The sequence below is a fragment of the Mycotypha africana genome (genome assembly GCF_025528875.1).
Source record: "Mycotypha africana strain NRRL 2978 chromosome Unknown BDF20scaffold_17, whole genome shotgun sequence".
NCBI classification, from domain to species: Eukaryota; Fungi; Mucoromycota; class Mucoromycetes; order Mucorales; family Mycotyphaceae; genus Mycotypha; species Mycotypha africana.
Genome location: NW_026515741.1, coordinates 188,095 through 215,927, shown reverse-complemented (window position 1 = coordinate 215,927; position 27,833 = coordinate 188,095). Strand labels below are relative to the sequence as shown.

General features: G+C 37.6%; 11 protein-coding genes across 11 annotated transcripts; 5 read left to right on the top strand and 6 right to left on the bottom strand.

The window, feature by feature from the left end:
* The first annotated feature begins 128 nt into the window (after positions 1–128).
* Positions 129–3,231, top strand: BDF20DRAFT_901630 (exocyst complex subunit Sec15-like-domain-containing protein). Its single transcript, XM_053082816.1, has 9 exons — positions 129–447; positions 545–664; positions 732–875; positions 968–1,271; positions 1,338–1,453; positions 1,528–1,911; positions 1,978–2,090; positions 2,158–2,293; positions 2,363–3,231. The coding sequence occupies exons 1-9, from the start codon at positions 184–186 to the stop codon at positions 3,065–3,067; spliced, it is 2,286 nt and encodes a 761-aa protein (XP_052930905.1). The 5' UTR covers positions 129–183; the 3' UTR covers positions 3,068–3,231.
* On the bottom strand, positions 3,232–4,695 carry BDF20DRAFT_901613 (uncharacterized protein). Its single transcript, XM_053082815.1, has 6 exons — positions 4,677–4,695; positions 4,410–4,590; positions 4,118–4,342; positions 3,948–4,045; positions 3,781–3,865; positions 3,232–3,704 (listed from the first exon to the last, which is right to left on the bottom strand). Exons 3-6 carry the CDS (start codon positions 4,227–4,229, stop codon positions 3,403–3,405), a joined length of 597 nt encoding a protein of 198 aa, XP_052930904.1. The 5' UTR covers positions 4,230–4,342; positions 4,410–4,590; positions 4,677–4,695; the 3' UTR covers positions 3,232–3,402.
* A 2,407-nt stretch (positions 4,696–7,102) lies between these two features.
* BDF20DRAFT_928569 (major facilitator superfamily domain-containing protein) lies at positions 7,103–9,371 on the bottom strand (the record flags this gene model as incomplete). The annotated part of the gene is made up of 2 exons (XM_053084727.1): positions 8,104–9,371; positions 7,103–8,025 (listed from the first exon to the last, which is right to left on the bottom strand). Exons 1-2 carry the CDS (start codon positions 8,933–8,935, stop codon positions 7,103–7,105), a joined length of 1,755 nt encoding a protein of 584 aa, XP_052930903.1. The 5' UTR covers positions 8,936–9,371.
* Positions 9,372–12,091: 2,720 nt separating this feature from the next.
* On the top strand, positions 12,092–13,942 carry BDF20DRAFT_901599 (Brix domain-containing protein). The gene is made up of 4 exons (XM_053082814.1): positions 12,092–12,234; positions 12,314–12,602; positions 12,691–12,823; positions 12,945–13,942. Exons 2-4 carry the CDS (start codon positions 12,589–12,591, stop codon positions 13,731–13,733), a joined length of 936 nt encoding a protein of 311 aa, XP_052930902.1. The 5' UTR covers positions 12,092–12,234; positions 12,314–12,588; the 3' UTR covers positions 13,734–13,942.
* Positions 13,943–14,049: 107 nt separating this feature from the next.
* Positions 14,050–15,825, bottom strand: BDF20DRAFT_840361 (uncharacterized protein; the record flags this gene model as incomplete). The annotated part of the gene is made up of 4 exons (XM_053079381.1): positions 14,050–14,138; positions 14,272–14,342; positions 14,375–14,623; positions 14,945–15,825. The coding sequence occupies 4 exons, from the start codon at positions 15,823–15,825 to the stop codon at positions 14,050–14,052; spliced, it is 1,290 nt and encodes a 429-aa protein (XP_052930901.1).
* Positions 15,826–16,164: 339 nt separating this feature from the next.
* On the bottom strand, positions 16,165–16,464 carry BDF20DRAFT_917750 (uncharacterized protein; the record flags this gene model as incomplete). Its single annotated transcript, XM_053084608.1, has 2 exons — positions 16,165–16,237; positions 16,316–16,464. The coding sequence occupies 2 exons, from the start codon at positions 16,462–16,464 to the stop codon at positions 16,165–16,167; spliced, it is 222 nt and encodes a 73-aa protein (XP_052930900.1).
* A 277-nt stretch (positions 16,465–16,741) lies between these two features.
* On the bottom strand, positions 16,742–18,411 carry BDF20DRAFT_829785 (calcium/proton exchanger; the record flags this gene model as incomplete). Its single annotated transcript, XM_053078348.1, has 9 exons — positions 16,742–17,051; positions 17,137–17,211; positions 17,299–17,352; positions 17,434–17,495; positions 17,578–17,598; positions 17,695–17,861; positions 17,926–17,989; positions 18,089–18,126; positions 18,204–18,411. 9 exons carry the CDS (start codon positions 18,409–18,411, stop codon positions 16,742–16,744), a joined length of 999 nt encoding a protein of 332 aa, XP_052930899.1.
* A 1,571-nt stretch (positions 18,412–19,982) lies between these two features.
* On the top strand, positions 19,983–21,595 carry BDF20DRAFT_917748 (HAD-like domain-containing protein; the record flags this gene model as incomplete). The annotated part of the gene is made up of 5 exons (XM_053084607.1): positions 19,983–20,612; positions 20,772–20,867; positions 20,936–21,085; positions 21,159–21,257; positions 21,356–21,595. The coding sequence occupies 5 exons, from the start codon at positions 19,983–19,985 to the stop codon at positions 21,593–21,595; spliced, it is 1,215 nt and encodes a 404-aa protein (XP_052930898.1).
* Positions 21,596–22,163: 568 nt separating this feature from the next.
* On the bottom strand, positions 22,164–22,941 carry BDF20DRAFT_917747 (ADP-ribosylation factor-like protein 2-like protein; the record flags this gene model as incomplete). Its single annotated transcript, XM_053084606.1, has 3 exons — positions 22,164–22,551; positions 22,649–22,759; positions 22,877–22,941. The coding sequence occupies 3 exons, from the start codon at positions 22,939–22,941 to the stop codon at positions 22,164–22,166; spliced, it is 564 nt and encodes a 187-aa protein (XP_052930897.1).
* A 330-nt stretch (positions 22,942–23,271) lies between these two features.
* BDF20DRAFT_840357 (uncharacterized protein) lies at positions 23,272–25,578 on the top strand (the record flags this gene model as incomplete). The annotated part of the gene is made up of 1 exon (XM_053079380.1): positions 23,272–25,578. The coding sequence occupies one exon, from the start codon at positions 23,272–23,274 to the stop codon at positions 25,576–25,578; it is 2,307 nt and encodes a 768-aa protein (XP_052930896.1).
* Positions 25,579–25,885: 307 nt separating this feature from the next.
* BDF20DRAFT_917745 (uncharacterized protein) lies at positions 25,886–27,813 on the top strand (the record flags this gene model as incomplete). Its single annotated transcript, XM_053084605.1, has 2 exons — positions 25,886–27,697; positions 27,769–27,813. 2 exons carry the CDS (start codon positions 25,886–25,888, stop codon positions 27,811–27,813), a joined length of 1,857 nt encoding a protein of 618 aa, XP_052930895.1.
* Between the last annotated feature and the right edge of the window lie 20 nt (positions 27,814–27,833).

The following is a 27,833-nucleotide window of genomic DNA, read 5'->3' as shown; positions in this document are numbered from 1 at the left end:
CCACTATGTACAACACCTAATCTTTTTTGGTGGTGTTGAAGAAAGCCGAGTCAGATGCGGGGTCAGTTTTTTAAACTCAGTTTAAAGCAGCAGCAAAAGTGTTTTCTTTGGTAGTTTGCCCTTTATTTCACAAAATAACAATTAGTATAGCAGCATCAACAAGCGAAAAGGTTCATCAGCTAAATGCCAACCACTGCAGAAGTCGAGCAATTAACAAAATCAGTTAGAAAAACATCGATTGCCGACGAGGACTTTGTGGTACCGGGCAGTAACCTCGACCTTACGATCTCAGCTGCTATTGATGATTCAGAGAACTTGGAACAACTTGGTCCCGTTATTAAGAATATTACAGAAACAGGAAAACAAGCAGCATTTCTGGAATCTTTAGATGCCTTTATTCGAAAAAAAGATGGTGAAATCGAACGAATGTGCAATTCACATTATCAAGTAAACTCTCTTCTGTTGAATGGAAAATTGGCAAAATAACTGTTACGAGCATAACTTCGAGCTGACCCAGAATCAAACAAATAACGTCTATTCATAGGAATTTGTACAAGCAGTCGATCAACTATTAAAAGTTCGACAAGGTTCAGTAGAATTGCGTAAAAAGTTGGGAGAGGTGAACCAAGCGTTACAGACGAGCGGTACAAAGATGGCTCAAAGGGTAAATAACGAAAGTTGAAGGTAACCAAAAGTTATGTTCTAAGCATGATCTCATCAATTTTCCCCAGAAAAAAGAGTTGAACAATGCAAGGAAAGTGCAACAAAATGTAGAAGATGCCATTGAAGCGATACAATCTAGTTTGATTGTCTTAAAATCAGCCAATAACGTAAATGATATGTTGGAGAAAAAGAATTATTATACAGCATTGAAAGTATGTAAGAGAGATATAAGAAACGATCTATTAGCTATTTTTTTTTTTTTGCTTTTTAGTCGGCTTACATGAATGTTGAAATTGTTATACAGACTCTGGATGGATTAGAAAACGATCGATTGGGACGAGTACAGCAATTTACTTTCACAAAAATGCTTTCAAAAAGTGTGCCTGTGATGCAAAGTAATATTAAGAATACTGTAACGATTGAATTGAAAGAATGGCTGGCTAGAGTTCGTGAAATATCCCGAGAAATTGGGAATTTAGCAATGCAAAGAATGCAAGAAAGACAAGAAAGATGGCGAACGAAAACGACCGAGAATCCGAAACTAAAAAACCTACAACATCATCAAGTTAACTCTGCTATTGAAATGGTTGTTAATGAAGGTCTAGAAAGTAAGTAGAGATGAGCAAGAAACGAGAGAAAGGTACCTAATCAATTAACATCGTTCGCTCTCGCAGCTAGTATATTGGATGAGGTCAATATCGATTTTGAGCCCCTATACAGATGCATCCATGTCTATGGTACGCTAAACAAGCGCGCCGAGTTTAAGACCTCCTATTCCGAAGATAGAAGAGTAAGTATTGTCTCATCAACTGATTGATTATACTATAGACTTATATACCACAATTTATTACTCTGACCAATTAGGCACAAGCAAACTTGGCTCTTTCAACACCAATCAATTTACGTGATGGAAATATGGCAACATTTGATAACTTATTGCAAGACATCGTCGGCTTCTTTATTATTGAGCATCTGATTCTACATAATACAACTGACTTTAGAAGTCAAGCAGAAGTAGACGGGCTATGGGAGATGGTGACAAGCAAGGTTATCTTGGTCGTATCAGAAAGTCTAAAAGGCTGCAAAAATCCAGAACTCTTTTTAAGGATCAAATTCTCGTTACTGGTGTTCATCCAAACATTGGAAGGATTTGACTACTCTGTAAAGCCCCTTCAAGAGACACTCATTACGTTGTTCCAACGCTATTCAGAATTGCTTATTAGTCAATACAGTGAGGTGTTTGAAAAGGTGAGTAGCTCATAACATGATTATAACGTAAAGTATCTCATCAAGGTTTATGGTCACGGTGTATAGATTGTTCAGGAAGATGAGTGCATGCCAATGACTGTAGAAAATGAGCAAGAATTACAAAATGTAATGCAATATACCCGGTTTAGACCAGATCGCGAATTCATCAAGCGATATGGGTAAATATTGTTCCTGCTTTATCAATCTTGACTCGCCATTATCTCATACCTAATTGTTTTCATTTAGATTTCCACTTCGATTACCCTTTTCTAAAGTATTCCCAACCTGCTGCCGCGATGTCAGTCATTTTGTTCATCAGTTCTATCAATTTGCGGAAGGGTTTAGTCAGACACACGGCGAGATGGATGATATACTTAAAAAGGTAATAGGAAAAGCCCTCTATGAGTAGATAACGTTTCGAGACTTAGCTTTTGATATAACTCTACTTTAGGCTGTTGATAGTCTTCTAATAGATAAAGTCAACAACATTTTACTTAAAAAACTCGAATCAACTAATTTGTCGCAAATAGTACAGATCATTATCAATATCGAGTATTTTGAATCCACCTGTCCCGACTTTGAAATGCTATTGATGGATACTCGATCCTTTCATCGTTCGGGACACATTCATTTGAAGGCAACAAAAACTTTTCAAGATACCCGTCGAAAGGCTGAAAAACGCGTGTTTGAATTGGTCAATGCCAAACTAGATGAATTTTTAGAATTGTTGGACTATGATTGGGAGACGCAGGAGATACAAAATAGTCCTAGCTCGAATTTGCAGGATCTGGTCACTTTTCTAACCAATGTCACTAATGCTGCTTTGCTCAATTTACCAGAAACTATCAAGAGTTTATTGTACTTTGATGCGTTGGAGCATTTAAGTCAAGCCATGAAGGGACTGTTGTTAGATACTGATCAGCGATATATGACAGAAATTGCATTATGCAACTTTGATACGGATGTCCGATTTGTAGAAGAGTTTGTACGTGCATTAGGTGATCCTACTGTGATGGATACATTTGTAGAACTGCGTCAACTATTGGATTTGTCTCTTTTGTCTGATAATCTTGAAGAGTATTTAACGCCTCAGGTGCGAAATAGAAACTACAACAGAATCAATAGCAGTGATGTTATCATATTATTTGAGAAGTAAGTTTTTTTTTTGTTTTCTTGCTTTTTCTTCGAGGTGTTTGTATTGTAGCATTCAGTTAGACTAACCGTAACGGTCATTTTACATAGAATTTTACGTACACCCTTACCAATGAATGCCATGCTAAGTCAAAAGGAAAAGTTGAGGCGTAAAGGAATGGAAAATGTTGCAAGGTATAATTTTGTGGCATATATTTTGTTTCAATGTATTGTGTGACTAGGCTAATAACGCAAACTTCTGATGTATTGTAATATTGTAGAGTATTGAGATCAGTTTATATCGGCAACAATTCACCACGTTAATAAAAACGATGATAAAAAAACAAACAACTAGACTGGCTACAACTTCTTTTTTAATTTTTCTAATGCCTCGGTAGCCTTCTCAATACCCTGCATTTCAGCTCTCTCAAATCGTGTTTTTGCATCATTCAATCGACCCACTGCCTCATACACACAAGCCAAATTGTACTGTATTTCACCGTCAAGGGGATCAAAATTGGAGGCTTTTTCTAAATGTTTGATAGCGTTTTCGGTATCTTTCAGCATTAGATAGCTGGTAGCAATGTTGGTATGAGCATCAGGTGAATTTGGTGTATATTCTAAGGAACGTTCAAAAGATTTGATAGCATCGTGGTGCTTGCCTATATTATTTTTGAGCCATATTTAGAAGTGATTTTCAAGGCAGGTTCAACTATCTGCTATGCATTTATCTTTTACCCATTTGAAAATAGCAAACACCAATGTTGAAGTAGCCTGTACCCGATGGTGCCAACTGCACACTTTTATGATAGCTGTTCATTGCCTGTTGCATAAGAATATGTCATTATAAAGGTTTTCTAGTCCGACTAATCAAGCTTAAGGATAAATTAATCAACGTCCTTTACCATATCTAGCGAGCCTTTATTTAAATGCTCTGAACCAATCTTTATCTGTTCTTCTGCATCACTGATTCTGTCCAATCGTGGTATACACGCGATGAAGGCTACATAGTGGTTATAACGTTCAAGAGATCAGTTTAACTAGATCAAGACATTTTAAGAACTTTCAAACGAACTTCTTTTTGAGGTGACGCATGTTCTATTCCATGCATTTCTTTGAGACAAGCGAACTGTGGTTGATAATATAGAACGTTTTTGTAAAGCAAGCTTTCTAAGGATCCCGGCCATTTTGTTATGTAGGTAGAAGAAAACCAATAATCTGTGTTTGTGCCGCTCTGACTTTTAACGCACGCCGTTTTTTATACTACAGTGGTTTCAACATCCATTTTAGACGACTTGCACTATTTATTGGAGCAACTTGCATTTTATTTTTAAACTTTCTTACAATTTTATAAACGATTGAATTACCAGTTCATAATGCCATGTTCTTTCTGTAAGTATTTTTCGCAGCGTGTTTTTGCATGCCTAGTCCAACCTAGGTAAACATCAGGCATAACTGTTTCAAACGCTTTCTGGATCTGAAGCGATAGTTCAGCTCCCATCTGCAACGAATTGCGTTGGATATTACTTTTAATTCTTGATTAGCATTCTTAATAAAGTTAAAAAATGACGAGTAGGAAGGCATGAATAAAAGCTTGTAGCCACACTTATGGATACCCTCTACAACAAATTTACAATGTAAATTCTACAATTGTGCATGACTATAAAAACTCCTTCTATATCGCGTTTAAAAAGAGAAATCGGTTCAGTAAAGGCAAACCACAATATAATGTGTTGTTTGAGACACTAGTAACCCTGTTGTGCACTTATTCAGACCATACCAAATGTAAAGACTGTAATGAAATGGGTCACTTCAATAAAAGCTACCCAAAATGCAAACATTATAAAGCTGTATCCGCTGACGATGGTAAGTCGAGCATCGACCTGCTTTTAGTCACACAAGCCGAGTAACAGACCGTCTCATACTCATAGTTGGGAGTCGCAATAAGAAGAGAAAACAGAGCGCCAGTGTTAAAGCAGAGAAAAAGGCAGTGAAGAAGAAGAAAACGGCATCACAAGATGTAGAGTGTCCAAGTTGTGGGAATGATAACCATGCTTCCTCTCATTCGCCTCTTTGTCCTAATCACATACAATCGAAGGAGGCATCGAAAACCATTGGTTGACTTTGGAGGACTTTGATTTAGCCGATATCGAAGCTGGTTATAGGCCCTGCTTCATTGATCGCTGGAACGAACCCAGTTTGATTTTTTACAGGTAAAAAGAACAAAAGCTTGTACTTTTCTACTGTTGTGCAAACTGTCTAATACTTACTCTTAACGGTCTACTATTATATTGAATTTGTTTAAACATAATCTACTTATCGTCCAAAATTATGTTTGTGTTGTCCAAATCTGAAGTTAATACATTGTATGCCTTTATTTCCCAGTCTCTTTTCATTTTGCTTTTCTAACTGTTTTGTTTGTGATTCTACGGTTCTTATACTTTGATTTAGTATCGTTTACTGAGATAGTTTTTATCTTGGCTCGTAATTTAAGGTACTTCATCTTGGATAAGCTTTTGTGTTGAGGTACAGAAGCATAGTCTCACAAATTTGGAAAAAACTGGGGTAAAATGCATCTGAAAAAGTTTAAGGAAATCATTTCTGCATACTTGTCGTATATATCAATGTCAGTAAGCCTTCGTGTGGAGACAACGATGCAATAAAATTATGTATGCATCTAACATTTTTGGCAGTCTTCAACAGTATTTGCAACCTTTCATTATGCAAGGCACAAGAGTACAGTTTCTTTTTCAAGATGATTTCTCGGATTTGGCTCTATCTACGTCAACTTCCTCAAGGGAGGATAGTGCGGCATAGACGGCAGTTTGTGCCCGCGCCTAACTACAAATGGGCACGGTGCATTCTGAAGTTATACAGAACGATAGAACAATCTACAGTCAGGAGTTATCTAATGTTGTTATTAGGGTGTCTTAGAATCTTACAATATGAAATGCTACGGGTTTTGTCATCAGAAGTTTGGTTTATTCAGTTTTCAATTGCGGTTTCTCCCTTTCTTTTTCTAATTTCGTATGATCCCGCTAGATAACGCTACTTCATTATGTCTTAACGTTGGAGAGATTGACATAACCAAAATATGATAAGCAGTCAATGATACGTATATGAGGTACTAACTATTTGGCTAAGCCTAATATTTCCTGGGCTCAGTATGCTTAATAGCTTCCTTTAAACACAGATTGCATTTTTGTCTTTTGTGAATTCTAAGACTGAAAACACCTCGTGCAAAAATTTTGAGAACAATTTCTCTCGCAAGGTATATTGTTCGTTTGGGGTTTTCATCTTAGATCCAGTGAGCAAGTCTACTCAAGAAACGTTTCAGTTTTCGGTTGATCTGTCTACCAGGTCTACCACTTTTTTTTTCTTTTTTCTTTTTTTTTAGAGTTTACCGGATCTTTTTTAAAAGGCTTGCACTGATGTACCAGGTCTACCAGGTCGGCACTTCTTTTGCAATAAGGCAGTAGTTTTCCATTGTTTAAATAAAACATGAAGTTTGTAATCCGAGCTAGGTGAAACATCACAAAGTTCTGCGTCCTTGATTACACTCACACCTCCTTTTTTTAACATCTTCATGAGACAGTTAATTCAATATAGGTTCCTATTTCTTACTAGCAATCATGATCAGTTTGACGTTGGTTGGTAGCTTCTGAGAGTCATCTTCAAAATCAGTATACTCAATTTGTTATAGGGTGAAGATTACCATACTATTGAATGTCTCAAGGTCGCCATACTCTATGGCAATGGTTTCGGTATCCATTCAATCCGTAGGCCCACGTGAACTTAGGGGCTCATGAACCAAGTTCGATTGAACCCATTTCGACGGTATTGGATTGACTACTAGAACAGTTGTTCTCATCATCCCCGCGCAAATTTTCATAAAATCATCTCTTACAGCACCTGCGAAAAGAAATTCAACATGTTTATCTAAATTCAAACCGAAAGTATATTATTTGCTATTGAAGGGAACCAAAGAAAAAAAAAAAGCGTGCTCGTTTAGATTGCTAGATTTCTAATTCCAAATCATTAAACCCTGCAAATTGGTATGCTAATAAATATAAGGTTTGGATGAAGAACTAGCGTTTGTCGAAGAATGATTGCTATCCTTGCCATTTCCATTATCCGGATTGCTGGGATATTCTTTGCTTCTACCGTTCTTCTCATCTGTTACTGCCGTAACAGGGGGTGGTTCGAACTCATCAGTTACAACTGAACCTGTAGGCGACACATAGCCTTCTTCGAATACTTCCAAGTCTTTGCCTTTGGATTCGGGTATCCATAAAATCGTAACAATGAGACCTAAAAACATGATACCCGCAAAGATACCGAGAGTCTGGGGCAAGAATGCATGCTCACCAGGATAAGAATCATTCGTTTCTACCAACTCATTGAAAGCAAAGGCTGCCAGAATGGCGCCTGCTTTGCCTGAAGCAGCAGAAATACCGTGTGCAGAAGCTCGTACTTTGGTTGGAAAGACTTCACCAGGGATAATAAAGGTAGTCGTGTTAGCACCAAAGTTTTGGAATAATTGAGCCAGAGTAAAGATAGCAACGAAAGCCGGAATTGAATTATCTCGCAGAGGATGATAGGCAGCTGATAGAATGATAAATAAAGCGGTACATACTGCGAAACCCATGATTTGTATAGGTCGACGACCCCACCTCTCGATGAAAATGACGGATAGATAATAACCTGGGACTGAACCAAGAAGAGTGATAATGAGTTGCCCGATGGCATTCCACCACATCACCTCGAAAGGTGTATCTTTCTTGGAAAAGCCAATGGCATTGAGGACGTAGCTGTTGTTCAGTCCCAAACCATAAAATGCTATATCCAACAGAAACCAGGAAAGAGATGTACCCAGCAATACTTTGAGATGCTTCCACTGCTTGAAATAATCCCGAAATTCTTTCCAATGGTTTCTGCTTTTTGATTTTTGCGCCAGCTGTTCTTGCTGATGTCGGCGATGCTCTTCATACTCGAAGGGATCACTTTCTGTTGTAGAAGCAGATTTTATTGTAGTATCCTTATTAGTGCTTTTCAACTCACCACCGCGTACAGTCATGGCAATAGCTGCTTGTTCGACGTCATGCTTGACGTCGAGCGAATATCGCGGCGATTCAGGCATTGTAAATCGTAAATAAACGGTAGCAAATGCAGGTACGGCACCCAAGCCTATGCACAGTCGCCACACATAATCCAACTCCCTCGTATCTGTTTCAATACCACTTTTGAAAATAGCCAACAGAATGATAGTCACTATAGCGGCTGCCAACATACCAATGCCTTGCATAGAGAAGATAAGTGCCATCATCATACCACGTCTTCCGGCAGACGACCATTCCGATGTGATCGTAGCCGACATAGGATAGTCTCCACCTATACCTATGCCCAAAATAAAGCGCCAAAAGCCCAGAAATCCCAGCATAGAGACACCTTTTATGGCCGATGCCGCCGTTGCGCAGTTGATGGTACCGATGATAATGATCAGTAGTTCAAAGCCATATATTTTTCGTCCAAATATATCACCCATGAAACCAAAAAATAGCTGGCCAAGAAGGGTACCAACCGATGCCATGCCTTTGACAATGCCTTCAATATCGGAGGGTATTTTGTTGTTGTTGTTGGGATAGTAGACGAAGCCGATCATAGGCATGACAAGATTGATAATAAAGACATCGTACGAGTCAGTGAAGAAGCCGGCACCCGATGTCAGAATGGTGCGTACCATAAACCAATTGACAGAGCGAGTTTTTCGATTGTCTTTCCTATCTAACGCTTCTAGGCTCGCTAAGTTTTGGTGAGCATTATTTAATTGTGAGGAAGATGGATAATGCTGTGTATCAAGATTAATTGTATTTCTTTGCGTATTTGTCTCCATTGGAAATGCTCAGCATGCTGTTCGAAGAAGGGGGAAGGGCAATATTGAAGAGTAAAACTTATATAAGTAAATGTACGAGAAAAGATAAGGAAGTAATTTTATTTAATCTATCAGGTCATGGAGTTTATCAAAAGAAAGCAGCTCCCCAATCTGGAAAGGCTCGAAAAAAAGGACCGCCTATTCTTCGAAAAAAGAGTGTTGAACTTGCCAAATCGCAAGCAGCAAAGAAAAAAGATGACGATAGCTGTTGAGTGGGTTTTTTTTGTTCTAATCGATTAGAAAATCCACAGAGTTTGCATAAATTTCATATGTAAACGTGGAATTGCCATTGCTTTCTCATTGGATAAAGTTCACAGCATGCTATTGACATCCGCATTTCTTATTCAAGTTATTTTGTTCTTTGCAACAGCACAAATCATGGATTCCAACCATCACAAGGGACGCTGTACTTTACGGATAACAAGGGAAAAATATTTATTGATGAAAAGTCATAGTCCGTTCTATTGACAATTTTTGCGTTTCTTTACAGAGATACATAAAAGCCCATGGTTCATGCCATACATGTGGAATACACAGTATTCATCAAATGGTAAGTTAATGATCCAAATGATCCGAGAGGGATTCTAAACTATCCAGAACTGGGAAACAAAAAAAAAAAAAAAAAAAAAAAAAAAAAAAAAAAAAAAAAAAAGGTAGGCATCAATAATTCTTAACAGGCATAATTTGGAGAAGAAAAAGGAATGCAGTGCAGTTATTGTATGGTGGTCTTACCTAGATCTTCATTTATGTCCGGTAACAGATTGTCAAAGTCACCGAATCGTTTTTCCATAGCTGATGAAGAGGATGAGGATGAGGTTATTGCCATAGCCGATACAAAACTTTGAAGGCTGAGTGTGCAAATAAACATTGACAATAGCAAAACAGATTTATGCAACATGCTGAATTTTTTGTTTCTTTTATTTTATTCTTGAGTAAATTGTAACCTCTCGAAAAATAAGACAATGGAAAGGTGACAATTTATATAACTTCTCAAAAGTGGTTGATTTGCCTTTCCTTGGTTCGCAAAGTAAAAAGAAGTCAGAATTCGAGATGTAATTTACATGCTTCAATGATATCGAGAATTGACCATTCAAAACCCCTCAATCATAATCAGAATTTCATCAAACCCTAGGCTAATTTGACTTCCATAACAACCATTAACATTCTTCAATTTATTGCCTCAATAAAGTTAAGCGAGAATTCAAGTGTACATGGGTGTGTTGGAATTAGTATAACGTTAGTTCCGGCTTTACATGAGCTGATTCGCTAAAACTATTCATAAGAAGTATGACAATAGCGAAGGTATAAAATAGAACTCGTTGTTTGTGTGAGTGAGTGAGTGAGTGTGTGTGTGTGTTGTTTGTTTTGTTTTTTTTATTGTTTTTGTCAAGGAGTGTACTCTCATTCCCTTTCAAAAATGCGCTTGGTTGATACGCGAAAAATTGCTCGGGTGGTAGAATCTAACAGGGGAGCAGGTTCAAATTGCTAAGTTTGGAATTACCGGTTGTGAATATATTTACTAAACGGTAAACGATTGTTAAACTATTATATGGCATGAAAACTCAATGGCCATATAGCGACGATCCTTAATCACAATTATAAGATGTAAGAAAAGTCGACAGTAGCATCATCATTTATACTCTAGAGATGAAATTCTTTATGTATTCTTTAATTCTATGTTCATTTATGCATTGCACGACACACTTACAATAGTTTCATAAAAAACTGGCCATATCTGCAAAGATAAGAAAATTTAATCGATTAAAGGAAGAGTTCATACGACACAAACGCTTGCTAAGCATAGTTAGAGAGCTTCATATGTACATTGGCACTTTCTGTGATAGGATTGTGATTTTTTTTGTAAGTAAAACCTTTGTTATTGCTTCAAAGGTTGCATTAGATACAGTTTCAGGAGAAATATGTCTTGCATATAGCAGTTACGCGTACAATTTAATATCAATTGTTATGAAGTTATCCTGATTGCTGATAGAGGCTGATATTTTATTTCCTTGTTGTTAGATATACTTTAACACTATTAGTGGCCTACAGATGGTCGGAACCTATATATTCTTAACCAACTATTGTTATGCTATTTTTATTTCCTTTCTAAATTCGTACGGCCAAAAAAGGGTTTTAGTATTCCCAGATGCAATTTTCATCCAATGTCAAAAAAAAAAAGATTGTCTTACGTCATGAAGAATATTTAATACGCGGACGATCTTTTTTTTTTTTTTTTTTTTTTTTTCTTACTCAGAGGCGAATGACTGGAGTAAGTTTACTGAATCTGAACATCGTGCTTGTAAAAGATAATTCATCACAGTGAACTTGTGGTAAATCTGTTTATCAAGGTGCCTTACTCAAGGTTTACAAGTGTTTTAACGCACCTCAAAATCTATACTCGACGGATGAATGCCACTTATAACTTTGAAATAAAATAAATATTCCTCAGTTAAAGCTTATTTACTTATTATTACTCGGTTCTGAGCATTCAATAGCTTAAAATAAAAACGACATCATGATGAATCAAGCAATATAATTCTTAAAGCTCGCTTTAAGCGTTGGAAATGATGCTCATTTGTTGTAGAAGACAGTTGAAGCAATTGCATATGTACGACGCGTTCGTTATTCAGGGCTACTGATGTCTTACAAGTACCGAACCAGTTTGATATCGATGCAAGCGGTTTCTATATGTCTTGCATCAGTTTGTCTTTTAGAAATGCATCATCATCTTTCTTTTCCACTCAAAGCTACATGGAGAGCTTGTTTGCACCTTGAATGATACTTGCGACGATGAAATTAGTATCTATTAAGGATGCACAGGGTACACCAATGATAACAGCGCTAATCCATCCAATAAATAATCAACATTCGTGTAATTAACGTGCTTTTTCTGATTAGCAGTTAAGCAAATAAAGGTGTAAAAGTATCGGCAGTGACAACCAAATCTGCTCAGAATACTCAATCATTTAATTTTCATTCCTTAGTGCAAAACAACGATCATCATATTTTCAGAATGCATGTAGATGAGCTCTTTAACACACACACTTTTATAGACAATCAGTTTTACTTCCCTTTCGTTGAACATCTGGATAAATAGACCTATGTCAACTTGCTTCATGTTGAAAATAGACTAAAATTTTGTAATACTCTCTAGATATGCTGCACGATAATGATCTTTTTATACTTGCTCATATTTTTCTTCTGCTTTCTTTATCCACAAAGTTTCTTCTTGCGTTCTATGTTTGTCAAATATGGCTAAGCTACATGATAATTATTGTATCTCATCAGAAAAAGGGCCTTCTTCTGATGTTCCACGCTGAACTGTGTCATTATATGTACCTTCATTTCTTTTCATGTTCCCTTTGCCTTTGTCTATATACTTTACAGCTATGTTGTATTCATCTATTTCCGATCTCGAATTCTGTCCTGTCCGTTCCTGAATTCCTTGTCCATTCGAAACCGTCCTACCAATTGCATGAACCAAGCCACAATGTGACAGAGGATCTTATCTGCTTTTTTCCAGCTTTCAGCAAAAAGAAGGTCGACTTGAGTTTTAACTTCGTTTTTCTGCCTAAAACAATTTAGCAGCTACCATTCGAGATCATCTACAATAAATGTTGCGTACAGTGTAAGTTACCTTTACACTTTTTGTTTAAAAAGATAGCTTTTACAGGCTATTGGTGAGACAACTAGCTAATCGTTACCTGATCTTGTAGAAAACCCAAGAATGCTCGTGCCAAGCGTTTTTTGAAAAGCCGTGAAGCTAAAGTCAACGAAAATCCAAAGAATACACTCGTGGTGAAAGGTTCCAGCACATCGCAAGTAGTAACAGATGCTTTAAAAGATCTGGTAATGTTTACATTGCGTACAGTTTTATTGAGAACCATTTCTGCGTATGCCAATCTAACCTTTCTTTTTTCTCCACTGCTTGTACACTGTACTTTTTTAATTTTTCATCTCATCATCATAGTATGCTTTAAAACGTCCCAATGCAGTCAATTTCAGTAAAAAGAACGAAATCAAACCCTTTGAGGAAGAAGAAAAGCTTGAATTTTTTTCTCAAAAGAATGACACATCTCTCATGGTCGTTGGCAGCCATTCCAAAAAACGTCCTCACAATCTCACCTTTATTCGTATGTTCAACCACCAATTATTGGACATGTATGAATTCGGTGTAGAGAATGCTCGCTGTATGAGTTCGATGCCCGGCCCCAAATGTGCTGTTGGTTTAAAGCCTCTTATGACATTTCAAGGAGAACGCTTTGATACCGATGATACATTAAAAGCCATCAAAAACTACTTTTTGGATTTCTTCAACGGAGAACAGACGACTCACATCAATTTGGCTGGTTTAGAACATGTGATCAGTCTAACTGCAACAGGAGAAGGGGAGAATACACGTATCCTCTTCAGAACATATTCGATTCAAATGAAAAAGAGTGGTGTCAAGACACCTCGTGTGGAATTGCAAGAAATGGGCCCTTGCTATGATCTGAAATTGAGACGTAGTCAATTACCAAAGGCTGATATGTGGAATCAAGCTTGTAAAATGCCAAAGGAACTCAAGCCTAAGAAACAAAAGAATATTGAAAAGGATGAAATGGGTGATACGTATGGTAGAGTCCATCTTGGTAAACAAGAATTTGCCAAGATTCAGACTAGAAAGATGAAGGGTTTAAAGAAAAGAGGAGCAGATGAAGAAGACGAAGAAAATGAAGCGAAAAGACAAAAACTCAGTGAAACTGATGATGAAGAGTAACAAATTGGCAACATTAGGAAACAATACACTGTAGACTTTGTTCTTGCTTCCTTCGATTTTTTTATTTTCCCCCCCCCCTTTTTAATTGTATATATATTTTTCAATCGTTGTATATCATTATCGAATATCTTTATACTTTTTCATGTAATGTGCGCCAAGCCAAAAAATAAATAATTTGGAAGAAATAAGCTTAGCACGGTTATCAAGAGGACATTGTGTTATTTTTTTAAGGCTGGACTTCTTTATAAGCAACCTATTCTCTCGCAGCGTTTCATCTCTCATGAGGAGAACGGTGAAAGTGAATGTAAACCATGGCTTACGAACCGTTGTATGCCATAAGTGTCGGGAGCTGTAGTGTTTCAATCTGTGTATTCGAGCATATCATTCGCATTGTCTTCATTCGATCTATATAATATGGGTCCTAGCTTAAGATAGGGGGGGGGGGTACGTGTACCAGCATTTGATAGGAAAAGTGAAAGACATGACTGGGAGTATGAAACGTAGTAAAAAAAAATAACAAAATTCCTAAAACGCATACATGATGAGGAACTTTCACTATGCAGTTCGGCTAATGACATCTGTCGTTTCAAGCCCAAAAGTATTTGTGAACTATCGGTGCAAAAATTTGTCTTTGTTTTTACCTAAAAACATAGTTATCACACGCGAGCAGGCTATTTGCATGTCCTTCTAAGTGCTGTTGAATAGTAAATAAATGAAGATAAAGATGGGAAACAATGGCATATTTTTTAGGTATTGATGGCCTTTCCTCCCAGTTTAAGGGATCTCTTTTTACAGTTTGAAAGTCCTTGTATGTTACTGGAAAGCCTACCAGTACTATCCATACTATTTTGATCAGCCATTGGATTACCTTATCTTGATCGTCAGGGCACCTTTAGAATGGAAATTCGAGTATCACAAGCTGATGGATAAAGTGATGTTTACATTATACGCTTTCGGATTGAAGTTGAACAATGATGAGGAAATTTGTTTCAAGAATCATGATTTGCTAAAATAAAGAAACTTTTATTATTGTATAAGTAGTATTGAATGCGAAAAAAAAGAAAAATATATGTATAGAGAGAGAGAGAGAGCTCATTAAGAAATTGAAAAAGTAAACATCACATTAAACCAAGTATAAAGAGTATTATATCATTATTCATCATGACTAGACTGTAGAATAGGTTAGCGAATTTTATCAGAGATTACTTTACGCCAAAAAGATAACTGTAGTCACCATCATGGCGGTAACTAGAGCCAGAAAACTTCCAGTCAATGGATAACGTTCACTAGGGCCAGCAGCACTAATGGAAGGGAATGTCGACGTGGGACTAATAGTGGAAGAAGTGACTGAACGAGTAACAGACATTGTCATGGATGTAGGATGAGTAAGAGTGCTTGTCATGCTTGCAACAACAGTAGGAGCGACAGTACCGGTAGGAGTAGCCGTTTGAACAGGCGTAACAGGAGCAGCTCCAGTATTTGTGGGTGAGGCTACAGGTGGAGCTGGAGAAGGGGGAATAGCTGGTGGAGGTACTGGAGGTGTAGGTTGTTGAGCTGGTGGGGTGTCAGCAGGAGGAGGAGGTTGAGGAGGATTCGTTGGAGCAGGGGGAGCAGGAGGAGCAGGTGGAACAGGTGGAGCAGGTGGAACAGGTGGAGCAGGTTGTGCAGGTTGTGCAGGTTGTGCAGGAATAGTTTGAACAGGCGTAAGAGCATTATTAACAATATGAGGGTTTTCAGGAACAACATTAGCTTGTGGATGAGCATCAGGTGAATTTGACGGTGGAGTTATAGCATTTTTAACAATAGCATCGTTATTACCTTGATGAATTGCTTGTTGTTGTTGTTGAACAACTGCATTCATTTCCTGAATCCAACTTTGAAGGGCAGGTGTCATCTCTTGATGATTTTCACGCATATAATCAACCATATTTTTTACAACATCTGCCATAGGCGGATTACCGGCAGCAGCAGCAGCAGCAGGATTAGCTGCAACGTTAGGATTGACAGCATTAGGTTGGTCTTGCTGTGCACGACCAAGAGTCAAAATGAGGGAGCCAAAGGCGAGCAATAAACAATGAGTTAAACGGGCCATGATTATTCACAGTTGTAAGAAAAACGAGAAAAAGAAGCTTCAGGTATGCAGCATGTGGGTATCTTTTCTCTCTTTATATATTATGTACAAGAGCTGATATAAGATTATGTGATTAATTGCAGTCTCGATGAGCCAAGACCATGACAAAATCTCTTCGCATGATATTGAACCAAAACTAAAGAAGAATAAGGTATATTTGCTATCTAAAGATCTCCATAGATTATGAGTGATTTTCCATCACTTTCTTACTATTTTTATGGCAAATAAAAGACGTAATAGATTAGCATTAATCTATCAATAAAGATTCTTATTTGAAATCCTTGAGCTTAGTTTTTAGTTTTACTTTGGCATGATAGGATCACCATTTTGATCATATTCAGGCGTCACTTCCACGGTAGGGACGCCTGCACACCTTTTTCCAATAATGTTACATCAAAATAGACCTGTAAGTACAGGCTTTAGCGTATAAAATGTTACACACTACACTTACTTTAAGAATAACCGCGTCAGTGGTGAACAAACTATTTGCGATTGCGAATGTTCACATTGGTATTGCACCATCTCGTAGAGTTGGCAATCGCCTGATTGGAATCGTTTCGAATAATTGGTAGTCTGGTTGTTTATTTCACTATCTGTCATGCTTCCACACAAATTTATTGAAGAATCAGTTTGATTTTACTTGGTTATAGAGATATATGGATGCTTATAATTATCTGATATAAAAAGAGTACAAAGGGGTTTATACAAGTCAAAAGGGGTACAGATAGATTTTTGATGGAAAAAACTAAACGCGGGGCTTGCAGATATTTCATTCGCAGCATTAAGAAAAGATAATACTTTTCTTTAAGGGTACAAATATAAAGCCATACCAATAATGATATAGGAAGACTAACACATTAGGCAGATTTTTGCAGCATTAGTAAATAATAATGTTTGAACAGGTTGTAGATATAAAGCTATAACTTACGAGTAGTAAAACACCTTCTAACCAATTAGATCGACCATCTTGTATCAAGTAGTTCACGATCAAAACGCTGGCAAACATAATTACAGTTTCAAAGTCTTCAAAGAATAAAGTCATAGGTTGATTTATAGCCCAGCCGACCAAACACAAAACAGGGGTTACGAGTAAACCAATTTGAAGGGATGAAGAGATAGCAATACCGATACACAGGTTCATCTTGTCCTTCATGGCGAAGGTAACAGCACTGACATGTTCAGCAGCACTAGATTGTGATGAACGGGTCAATAGATGCAGCCAAACATCTTTTTTTGATCAACACTTTTGTTCATTGTTCTTAGTAGACTTACTTTCCGACGATAGGCAAAAGAATTAAGCCAACAAAAGTTTCATTGATACCCCATTTCTCTACGACGCCTTCAATTCTGAATGAACAAGTAAGCAAAGATATAGAAATAGTAAGTTTCAAACGTTAAAAATCCGGGCAGGGACGTTGTACAATAGAAACTTACGCTCCAACAAGGTATTCTGCATGAACGGAGACAACACAAGCGATAACTAAGAGTCTGTGAAGATATGAAAAAAGAAAAAGAAAGGTTTAAAGTTGGCTATTTGTCATTTCTCTCAAAAAGATTGTGTCATCTTACGAAGTAACTGAAAATGATAAAGTAGTAGAAGGTACTTCTGTTTCATCTTCCTCGTCTTCATACTATAAAGTAGGCAATAAAATTATTGAGTTATTTTACGTCAAATTTGCTCTTTCACTGTTTCAGGTACAAGGTTTGTATTACCAAAAAGGTATGCGTTTTAAGCTGTAGTTTTATAAGGAAAATGGCATTTTATAATGAGTTCTTGATGTTTTCCCCCCTTTGATCATAAGTATCAAGTTTGCAGAAAACGGCACTAACCTGGAAAAACAAGTATAATAGATAAACAATCAAAAGGACGATGGATACACCGTGGCTGAGCTGAAGAATACCTTCAGTAGTATCGTCATCAATTGTAGCAGAGAAAGCGGCAGGAATCAAAAGAGATAGGGTGCTTATAGCCAATAAGGAACAACTTGTTTGAGCAGCTATTGAAGATAATTCGGTGTTTCAGCTATCATGGTCAAAGTCAAATCTGCGTACGTCACTTACCTGTTACATTAAACTTTTGTTCAGTTCGGGTGACGCCTCCCAAAAAGAAACAAAATCCGAGAACCTAGATACATGATATGAATAGATGGAAGGAGAGTTATTAATAAAAGCTAATTTCTGAAAGAACTCTGAAAATCTTTTACAAACATGGACAACGACTTACGAGTAATATGTTGGATAGAATAGAGCCCAACACTGACGCTAAAGTCATGAAAATGACGGCAATAATCAGTTATATGACATGTTAAGAATATGCAATCAGCAATAGTAGCTCTTACCTTGAACGACCCGGATCAATCCTTCCTTCAAAGCAATGGCACCCAGAATTAGTTCCACGGCATTACCGAACGTTGCGTTTAGAAGAGCACCGATCGTCGAACCTGAACGTAAAGCAATCTCTTCAGTTGAGAAGCCTAATAGTTTTGCCAAAGGAATAATAGCAATAAAATTCAGAGTAAAAACCCAAGTAGAAACTGCATTATCCATCATGGAATAAATAAGAGCAATAGGAACGAAGACTAAGAACCAATTAATGTGAGAGGAGAGCAAAGTGACCTTAAGGGAAGACCAGAAATTGATATCGCCTTTGCTAGCATTGGCATCGTGATGATGGCCTAATAAAGGTTCATTTTCATTATTGGGCATTTTAATTGAACACTTGCAAAGAAATGAAGAGTTATGAAGAAGTGAAAGAAGAACAAAAGCTGTGATGCTTGCTTTTTATTGTAATTGTTTGAAAACAAAAAACCACTTTACATGCATTTTTAAGGTTCGAACAACAACATTTACTATGGTTGCACCGTCGATTTGAGCAACTTTTTATGTGTTATTGTTTGAGGAACTGCCATCCGGGTTTTCAGATTGTCAGAAAAAACGTGATACATAAGCGTGATACTTTGATATATGTTTATATAGCGACCTATGAGCTTCTCATAGCAAAACGTTATTCATTCAAATTTGATTTAGAAGGGAAAATGTATTGATGTGCAACTTTTTGTTACAGTCTTGAGTTTTCAACTGCAGTAGAAACTCATTGGAGGCTGCCCTGGTATACAGTATGCTATTCACATGAGATATTTGGCTTACTGTTTTTATTGAGAGTTCTTCTCCATTTTCTTCTAGTCATAGATTTGTGCCTTAAGACTAACGGAAATTATACACAATTGGAAGCTTGACATATCACATATATGGAGAATGTAAGGTTATGAACGCATCTGTACAAATGCTATGGTTTTGATTACAGCATGAAATGCATTACTATGATTTGCATTTGTAACAGTCTGTTTATGTTCAAAGTTTAACTAAAAATTCAATTTTAATCGAAGCATAACGATTCGGAATTGGGAAACGGCAGCAGTTAGCCACTTCCTATAAACTATTACAAAAGGTACGTAGTGAATTGGTTACTCTGTTAGTATGCTAATAGTAGGGCGAGCCCTTAACATAGCATTTGTAGTATCGCTTGCATATTGTCCACCAAACTTGATCATATACTTCCAGCCTGGACATTTGTAACTAATTACAAAAAAGCCTCCTAATAGGTATTATGACTGTACTCTATTCGAATATATGTTCTCAGAATCAAGGTTCTTATTGCGAAGGCATGATATTTTTGCTCACAGTGGGTCTTAAATAAAAGCTTTTTGTCTCATCAAAATTGATGTCCTCAGTGTCCAACCCCTCATGGTATCAATTGAGATATGTCTCTTCATTACCGCATTGATATGTTGATTCAGGCCAAGGTATACCGATCTCTATTGCAAGAAAATTAATTGATATAGCTGATGACAGCAATTTTAAAGTTTTCACATTTACAATAAGGGCTTCCGGAAATGCCAAACCACGATATTAGAAAAACAGAAAAAATCTAATTCCTAAGCAGGAACTTCCATCGTTCCTGAATCCACATCTCCCCCTTTCATCCTCCTATGTGCACACTTTCGGAAACACAACCAACAGAAAACAAAAAAAGAACAATTTTTTGCCCACAATTTAGCGAAAAAAGTGTCTTTTTTCCCTCCAAGTGAATATTAGTTCACAAAGTTTTTGTCTAAACAATGGTACAATTAGATGGAGGCTCGACCTTAATCATACAGCCTACGCCAACGACAATCACAAAATCCTCCTTTTTACGTCAGAGTAAAAGCACAGCAAATAAAAGTTATAAAAAGAGGTCAACATCAAATAAAAGTGCCTCAGCCTCCGATGCTACAACGAAGAGAGGAAAACTGTTCTCTTTATTATTCTGCTTTACTTTTAAAAAGAAAAAAGATAGAAGTCCCTCTAGTACCCTTAGTGAGAAAGAGAAACCAAGAAGAACGTCTTCGTCAACGTCCGCTACAGTTGACTCCATTGTTAACGAACAATTACTTCATCATCAACGAAAGCAACATACCAATGAGAAGCAACAACAGCAACAAACAACTTTTGAAGTGGCAAAAGAAACGATACCATTACCACCTACTCTGATAGAGAAAGAGAGAATAGGAGACGAAGAATTCAATAAAAGAACACTGAAAGAAGAGGAAGTTGACATTTCATTGCCTCAACAGATAAATATCGAAAATGAAAAGACGGCCCAACAAGAGTTAGTTGAAGTGGACCAACAAGTGCCAGTCGTACTGACACATATTGAGCAAGAAGTTGAGCAAGAAGAAGATGCTACTATTGACGAATTTGATTCACATGTATGTTCTGTAACAGCAATCACACACACACACACACGCACACACACACATACATTAAGCCCTCCGGCCGCGCCCCCCGCCCCTCTCTCTCTCTCTCTTTGAACTCCTTTAAACTCTATCTCTTTTTAACTTCTTGGCTTTTATGGTTTTTTTTTGCAGGTGAATCATTTACTAGAACCTCTAGGGAAAGAGCACCAAGGTAGAAAATGTCTCGTTTTGGATCTCGATGAAACTTTAATTCATAGTTCTTTTAAGGTAAGCAACCTGCTTCTTACTATTACCTTAAAATTACTTTAGGCCTTGACATCCCACTGGAACTCTAGACTGTCGCTGAAGCAGACTTTATTGTGCCAGTTGAAATTGACGGAAATTATCATAATGTATTTGTATTGAAAAGACCAGGTGTTGATGCCTTCATGAAAAGGATGGGTGAACTTTATGAAATCGTTATATTCACAGCGAGTTTGTCCAAGGTAACACTCTACAGTGATGTTTTTGAGAAGTACTGTATTGAAAACTAAAATATACGCTTCACATCGTTGCTAGTACGCAGATCCTGTGTTAGATCAGTTTGACTTACATAAAGTGATTCACCATCGCCTTTTTAGAGAAGCCTGTCATCCATATAATGGCAGTTATATCAAGGTAATGTATATAGGAGTCATGAAAGATGATGTCTGCTCTCCTTTTTTTTCTTTTGCTCTGTTTTAATCCTGAAATTTTTTATTCATTACCTAATATAGGACCTTTCTCGTTTAGGTCGAGATTTGAGGCATGTGATTATTTTGGATAATACACCAGCCAGCTATAGCTTCCACCCATGCAATGCTGTTCCTGTTTCGACTTGGTTTAACGATCAGCATGACTCTGAGTTAATAGATTTGATTCCCTTTTTAGAAGATTTATCAAAAGTGGACAATGTAGTTGAAGTGCTGAATATATCCCTATTAGATGATTACAACATGCATGAAGACGTGTATTAAAAAGTTGGACACTATTTGTAGACTTGTCAATAGCTCCTATACAATTCACGCATAGAAAAAAAAGAGCCCATTCGTACGCTTACACGCACAGTCCAAACGTACAATATATGCAGCACCCTTACAATGACTACTACTTTTTACTTTACAAAGTGCACCTCACAACCTATACAACAGATTACTTATAAATGGATAACCCTTCACAGAACACCCTACATGTTACATATATCGTATTTATACAATTCGTTTTTACATGTTTATGACATTCTACACATTCACACTATATTATACATCCTTTCTTTGTTGCTTTCCCTCCACGCTTATCTTTTTTCTTGTTCTCTTTTGATCTATGCAGCTTTGCTTTTTAGTTCTTTTTTCTTCATACGTTCCTTTTGGTTTTTGATTTTAGTTTTTTTGTTGTTGTTCTTTTTACTCCTTTTTATTTACGTTGTAAATAAAGACATTATTTATTCTTACGTTGATCAAGTTCGATTATAATCTCTGTTTCGTTTACATTGGATAATGATGGATATATTTGGAAATTGAAGATAATATACAGTCTCTTTTCCTTTCAGTCAAGCATATAAATTCTTGAAGCTACATCATTCACTACCCAATCCATGCCTTTCAACAGATTATCCCCTGTCACTGCGCTGCACGGAAATATAGCCCAATGATGCTGTGAAGCCTTGATCGAGTCCAACTCTAACATTTGTCGTATTTCTTGATCTGACAAGCTACCTGCCAGATCTTGCTTGTTTGCTAATACTAAAATTGTTGCACCTGCCAGTTTTTCCTCCTTCAACAGCAGGTTAAAAAGTTCCGTTTTGCAGTCTTGTAAACGTAGTCGATCAGCAGAGTCAACCACCCATATGAGAGCGTCCGTCTGCTCAAAATAGTTCCGCCAGTAGGAGCGAATAGATCTTTGCCCGCCTACGTCCCAAATATTGAGCTTGTAACTAATATTCAATCAGTGTTTTGCCGCGACATCGTGAGTGGGTATATTTATGTAGAAAACGGGTTCCATTGACGTCCTTCGCGTGGCTTTATACGTACTTTTCGTGCTCTAAAGTTTTGATGTTAAATCCAAGTGTAGGTGATATAGTATCAATAGGTTCACCATTGATACGTTTCAAAATAGTTGTTTTGCCTGCGTTATCTAATCCTCTGTTTGGAAAGAAAAGAGAATATCATTGACATTTAGTTGGAAGATCAGGGCATAAGCTACAAAACTTGGAGTTTCGACTGAAATTGATAAAGTTGAAAGAAGGCCATTTACATTACAGCATTAAGATACGAATTTCTTTTTCATTTTGTCGATTCTTCCTTAGAATTGTCATCAACCCCATTATAATAGTTGCAGTGAGCGTTACATTAATTCTCAAAAAAAGAAAAAGAGAAAAGAGACGAAAAAGGGGTGTTTTCAAACTCACAATTCACCGTAACGGTCACAGAGCACTATATTTCTTTCCCCTTTTCATAGGGCAAAATTAATGAAGAACAAGGCTTCCCCCGCATCTTTATTTTCTTTTCCTTTCATTGCCTTTGTTGAAATGCTCAAGAAGACAACAAGATCTTTCATACCTTCAATTTCAAACAAGTTAAATTATAATACGTTTACTTCTAGTACATCAAAAAGTATACAGCAATGTTGGCTACAGCCACACAAATATCAATGCATGAGTCCACAACGACCCCTCTTTATTTTCCGCCGAGCATTTACTTCTTCTATTGATACCATTGAGACAGCAACAGCAACATCCACACAAGAAGACTACGAAAGTAGTCAAGCAACATCATCAGCACCATCCAAATATGGAGATACCCAGGAAGAAAAAGAAAAGCTATACGAGGCATATCATCAACGCATTGCACAAAAGGACCCTACTTTGACAGGTGCAGATTTTGTAAATCAATGTAAGATTATTAGTCGAGACAATTCTTTATCTGATGAAGACATGGTGTTTCGAATTCAATCTATACTCAGGGATATGCACAATCATTATAAACTTAGAGACCAACAACATCCACAACGAGGAAAGAATCAGTATTCCGCGGATTTCATTAAAGCATGCAATATCCTTATCCATGTCTTTATAAAACAGAAAAATATAGCCTCTGCCAGACAGGTATTTGATGGAATGATCAAAAGTGGCACCGGCATCAGTGAAATTACTCTGATTACCATGATCTATGGCTACACCCAACAACAGCTACATAAAGGGAATATTATCAGCACAACATCGTTTCTATCGTCCTCATCGACAAGCGACTTTTACCAATTCTTCGCTACCATTGAGAAATATCACAAAGATTACCCTTCCATGTTCGAACCTCTATTTAAAAACATCAACGTTTATTATGCCATTTTGACAGCGCTGAAAGATGTGAAAGACACCCGCCGATGTCATTATTATTTCAAGGATATCATGCAAGACAAGTATGGTCTCAAACCAGACAGCCGATGCTATCAGACGCTCATGTTGGCCTACAGAGATCAAACACATCCACAGTATGAACAGATTTGGTCTCTCTTTCAGGAAATGAAGAATAATGACGTAAAAGGACAACCGGATAAAGGAAACTATAGCCTTGTGTTAGGCGTATTAAAAAAGAGGCTCGATCAACTTACAGCATTGGCAGGCAGTGGAAAGCATTACAACAAGAAAAAGACGAGCGTAGAAATGGAACAGATTAGAGCACGCATGGATGAAGTTGTAGGCGATATGAAGCACCACCAGGTCGTGTTCAATATTCATGATTATCTATGTTTGGATTGGGATCCGTTAGAGGCACTGAAGGAAATATTCAAGAAGGAGAATATTAGTAATGCTGCTATGAGCACTCTTTCTTCCAGGGATTATAACACTTGCTTGACCTTTTATATGAAAAAAAATCAGTTGGAGAAAGCTTTACAAGTGATTAATTTCATGAAGGAACAGGCGATGAAAGCAAAATCGCAAGCACCCACAGCAAAGGATGGGGATGAAGAAAACGCAGAAGATGCCAGTAAAGCAATGCTCAATTACAACAAATTGGATCAATTTGGTTATGGCATCATCATGGATGCTCTAATTAAAGACCGGCAGATAGATGCTGCTTTTGACATTTATGAAGAAATGAAAAGAGAAAATGTGCCTATAGACACTGTTGTCTTGACGATGCTGATGACGGCCTGTCAGCAGAATCAAGATGTGCAAAAGGCGATGGAAGTCTTGGCAGAGACGGTGGAGCGATATCAAGTCAAGCCTAATATCTACACATTCAACACCTTATTAAGTTTAGTAGCGAATGACGAAAATGACTATGACGGTGATAATATACAGTATAAGTTGGATCGTGCTAAGGCCATTTGGTCAAAGATGGAAGAAATGGATATCCGGCCAGATAAGCGATCTTTCAACAACTATATATCTATTTTGGCGAGAAAGATCAGGACGAATGCTGCTCATGCTACTGCTAATAATAACTTTGCAAGGCCTTCCTCTTCCTCTTCCCTTTGGATTGAGGATGATGATAATAAGCCTGTAGAAAATATCCATCAACCGATTCAAGAAATGCTTAAAATGTATCGATTGATGAAAGATCAATCGGAGCCAGATTTTATTACTTACAGTATGATGATTCATGCATTGTCAGTCGGTCAACATATGCGATCTGCAATGCAGATTTATGAAGACGCCAAACGAAGGAGAATTCACAATAACACTCTATCGTCAACTCAGCTGCCAAGCAATGTCTTCAATGCGTTGATGAAAGGTCTTCAAAACGAAGGCAAAGCGTCAGAAGCTATGAATGTATGGTATGATATGCGGTCGCAAGGTGTATTGCCAGACTATGAAACATACGATATAGTTCTGGAGGGATGTGAGCAGTTAGGGTTGACAGGTGCAATGGAAACAATAAGACAGCAAAGACGAATGGATTTTGACAGATTAGAACAGCTCGATAGAGCGAGAGAACAGAAAAGACCATCAAGGAAATAGTAAATATCAAAAGGGCCATCACTTATATATAGAGACCATCTAATACTGTTAAAAGAGCTTAGCTCTTTATAACAATTCTGTAAACAGAATTTGAAATGTAAATAGAAATATTGTATTATAGTTTTTTCCAGACATGATTAAAAAATATGGTTTAAGCTTTTGACAGCGGAGGTTTAAAATCGGGACAAAGAGAACAAAAAAAAAAAGCGAAAAACTCCTACTTCCCAAGTGTTGATTCTGCTTTTCTCCATATTTTTATTTTTGGCACGGCACTTCACCATTTAATTGAACTATAAGCCAAACTAGAATGTCGAACAGAACTTCAGATAATAGTGCTTCGAAAAAAGCTTTACAGAAAGCGGCAAGCAGCAATAAACCCTCCGCCATTTCAAAACAAGTATTGAAAACCAACCCTATTCCGCAATCGACATCTTCCGGCTTCTCAGCTTTGGGCAATCCTGCATCTTCCAACCTTACAAAGAAGCTTCACGCACTATCCACCGATAACAAAGGGAAAGGCCAGCCACTCAGAAGCACTAAAGTTTCTCAAAAGCTTGTGTTATTCCCTCAAGCTTCTGCTGAACATGTTGAAACACAATCCACTTTACCCACTGATGGAGGTGATGACAATGAAGCGCAAGACGCATTATTACCGTCCATCCCGACCACACCAAAACAAGAAGAATATCCTTCACAACAGCAGCAACAATTGATAAACGAACGACGTCCATCTGCTCATTCCGTCGATGAGCAACACTGGCAAGACGAACAAAGTCAGCCTCGTACAGCGGGTGTTCCGCTTCCCCTCGAATGGACACTCTCTGGCTCGCGTACCCAAGCTGAACGCATGACCAAAGAAGAGAGAGAACTAGCGCTTTTGCCTCGTGCAGCTGCTTATTGTACAGGTGAGGGGTATGACTTGAATCGTTTACGTACATTTTTACGACAACATCATCGTGTAGCGCCCAGACTTTATGATGAATGCTTGTATGGGCCTTATCATTTTCCCTTAAGGACATTGAGACCCGACAAATCCAATGCATTCAATATCCGCGTTCGAAGTTCAAACCCACCACCACCTTCTTACAGCAATAAGAAAAACACAACAGCAAGAGAAGAATATGAGGGCCAAGCGCAGATGATTGAAGAAGAAGAAGAACAAGCAGGAGATCCTCATATTCTGAATTGTAATGATCAGCAGTTGCATGAACGACAACAACAACGGCAACAAGAAGAGGCTCAACAAGAGGGGGAGCAGCATACTCAACAACAAGAAGAGGCTACAACGTCAACTATCCGAAGAAATAGTAGACTAGACGTGGAACAGGAGGATTATCCAAATTACAATGATGACAATAGACCCGCACAGACGACGAATATACCTGCTACTACTGCGGACACTCATACCACAGAAAATAAGACCACCACCAGCAAACCTCAAAGAGAGCCCTTCAAAGGCGGTGAAGTTTTTATATTTGACTACGGTGTGGTGGTCTTTTGGAACTTTCGCCGTGCTGAAGAGCTGCTTATGCTTGAAGATTTTATGCCATTTTCTATAGAGCCTTTCCGTGATAACCCAGATGAGGATATGCAAATCGAAGAACTTCACTTTCAGTATGACACCTCGGATATACTCAAACCTCGCATCTTTAATGACATGATTACGCTGAAGAGCCGCAATCATATGATTAAACTCACCCTTTCTCATGGATTAGCTCAGAGTGCTGTGGTAGCCCGTTACGAAGATATAATGGATAAAACCATTGAAGATACCAAACATCTACCGAAAGAAATGGCAGAAACCGGACGACTAGGTAAAACACGTACAGAAATCACAAAGATCAATGGACAATTATTCAACCTGCGTATGAACGTCAATTTGGTCAGTAATGTTTTGGACACACCGGAAATATTCTGGTCGGAACCAGCGTTACAGCCAATGTATTCAGCAATACGAGACTACCTGGAAATACCGCAGCGAGCCAAGATTCTGAATGATCGATTGAAGGTCATTTCAGACTTGCTGTCGATGCTAAGAGAGCATTTAACAAACTTTGGCGTGGAATATCAGACATTGATTATCATTTACTTGATTATTGTCGCGGTCGTTGTTGCATGTGTAAGTATATTTAGCTGCTATTAATAGAAATATGGATTTAGATGACTCACGTTTCTTGTCGACAACAATAGTTTGAAATTGCCGTGAAAATACTTCAATCCATCGATGTCTTGTAAATGTTTTATTCATATTGAAA

Excerpts from the sequence above, each read along its gene's own strand:
- BDF20DRAFT_901599 (XM_053082814.1), top strand. Across the intron at positions 12,824-12,944 it reads CAGATGCTTTAAAAGATCTG|TATGCTTTAAAACGTCCCAA; the intron begins GTAATGTTTACA and ends TCATCATCATAG.
- BDF20DRAFT_901630 (XM_053082816.1), top strand. The coding sequence starts at position 184 with ATGCCAACCACTGCAGAAGTCGAGCAATTAACAAAATCAGTTAGAAAA. Across the intron at positions 876-967 it reads ATTATTATACAGCATTGAAA|ACTCTGGATGGATTAGAAAA; the intron begins GTATGTAAGAGA and ends ATTGTTATACAG. Across the intron at positions 1,912-1,977 it reads ACAGTGAGGTGTTTGAAAAG|ATTGTTCAGGAAGATGAGTG; the intron begins GTGAGTAGCTCA and ends CACGGTGTATAG.
- BDF20DRAFT_901613 (XM_053082815.1), bottom strand. The coding sequence starts at position 4,229 with ATGGCCGGGATCCTTAGAAAGCTTGCTTTACAAAAACGTTCTATATTA. Across the intron at positions 4,046-4,117 it reads ATGCGTCACCTCAAAAAGAA|CCTTCATCGCGTGTATACCA; the intron begins GTTCGTTTGAAA and ends ACCACTATGTAG. Across the intron at positions 3,705-3,780 it reads TGTTTGCTATTTTCAAATGG|GCAAGCACCACGATGCTATC; the intron begins GTAAAAGATAAA and ends AAAATAATATAG.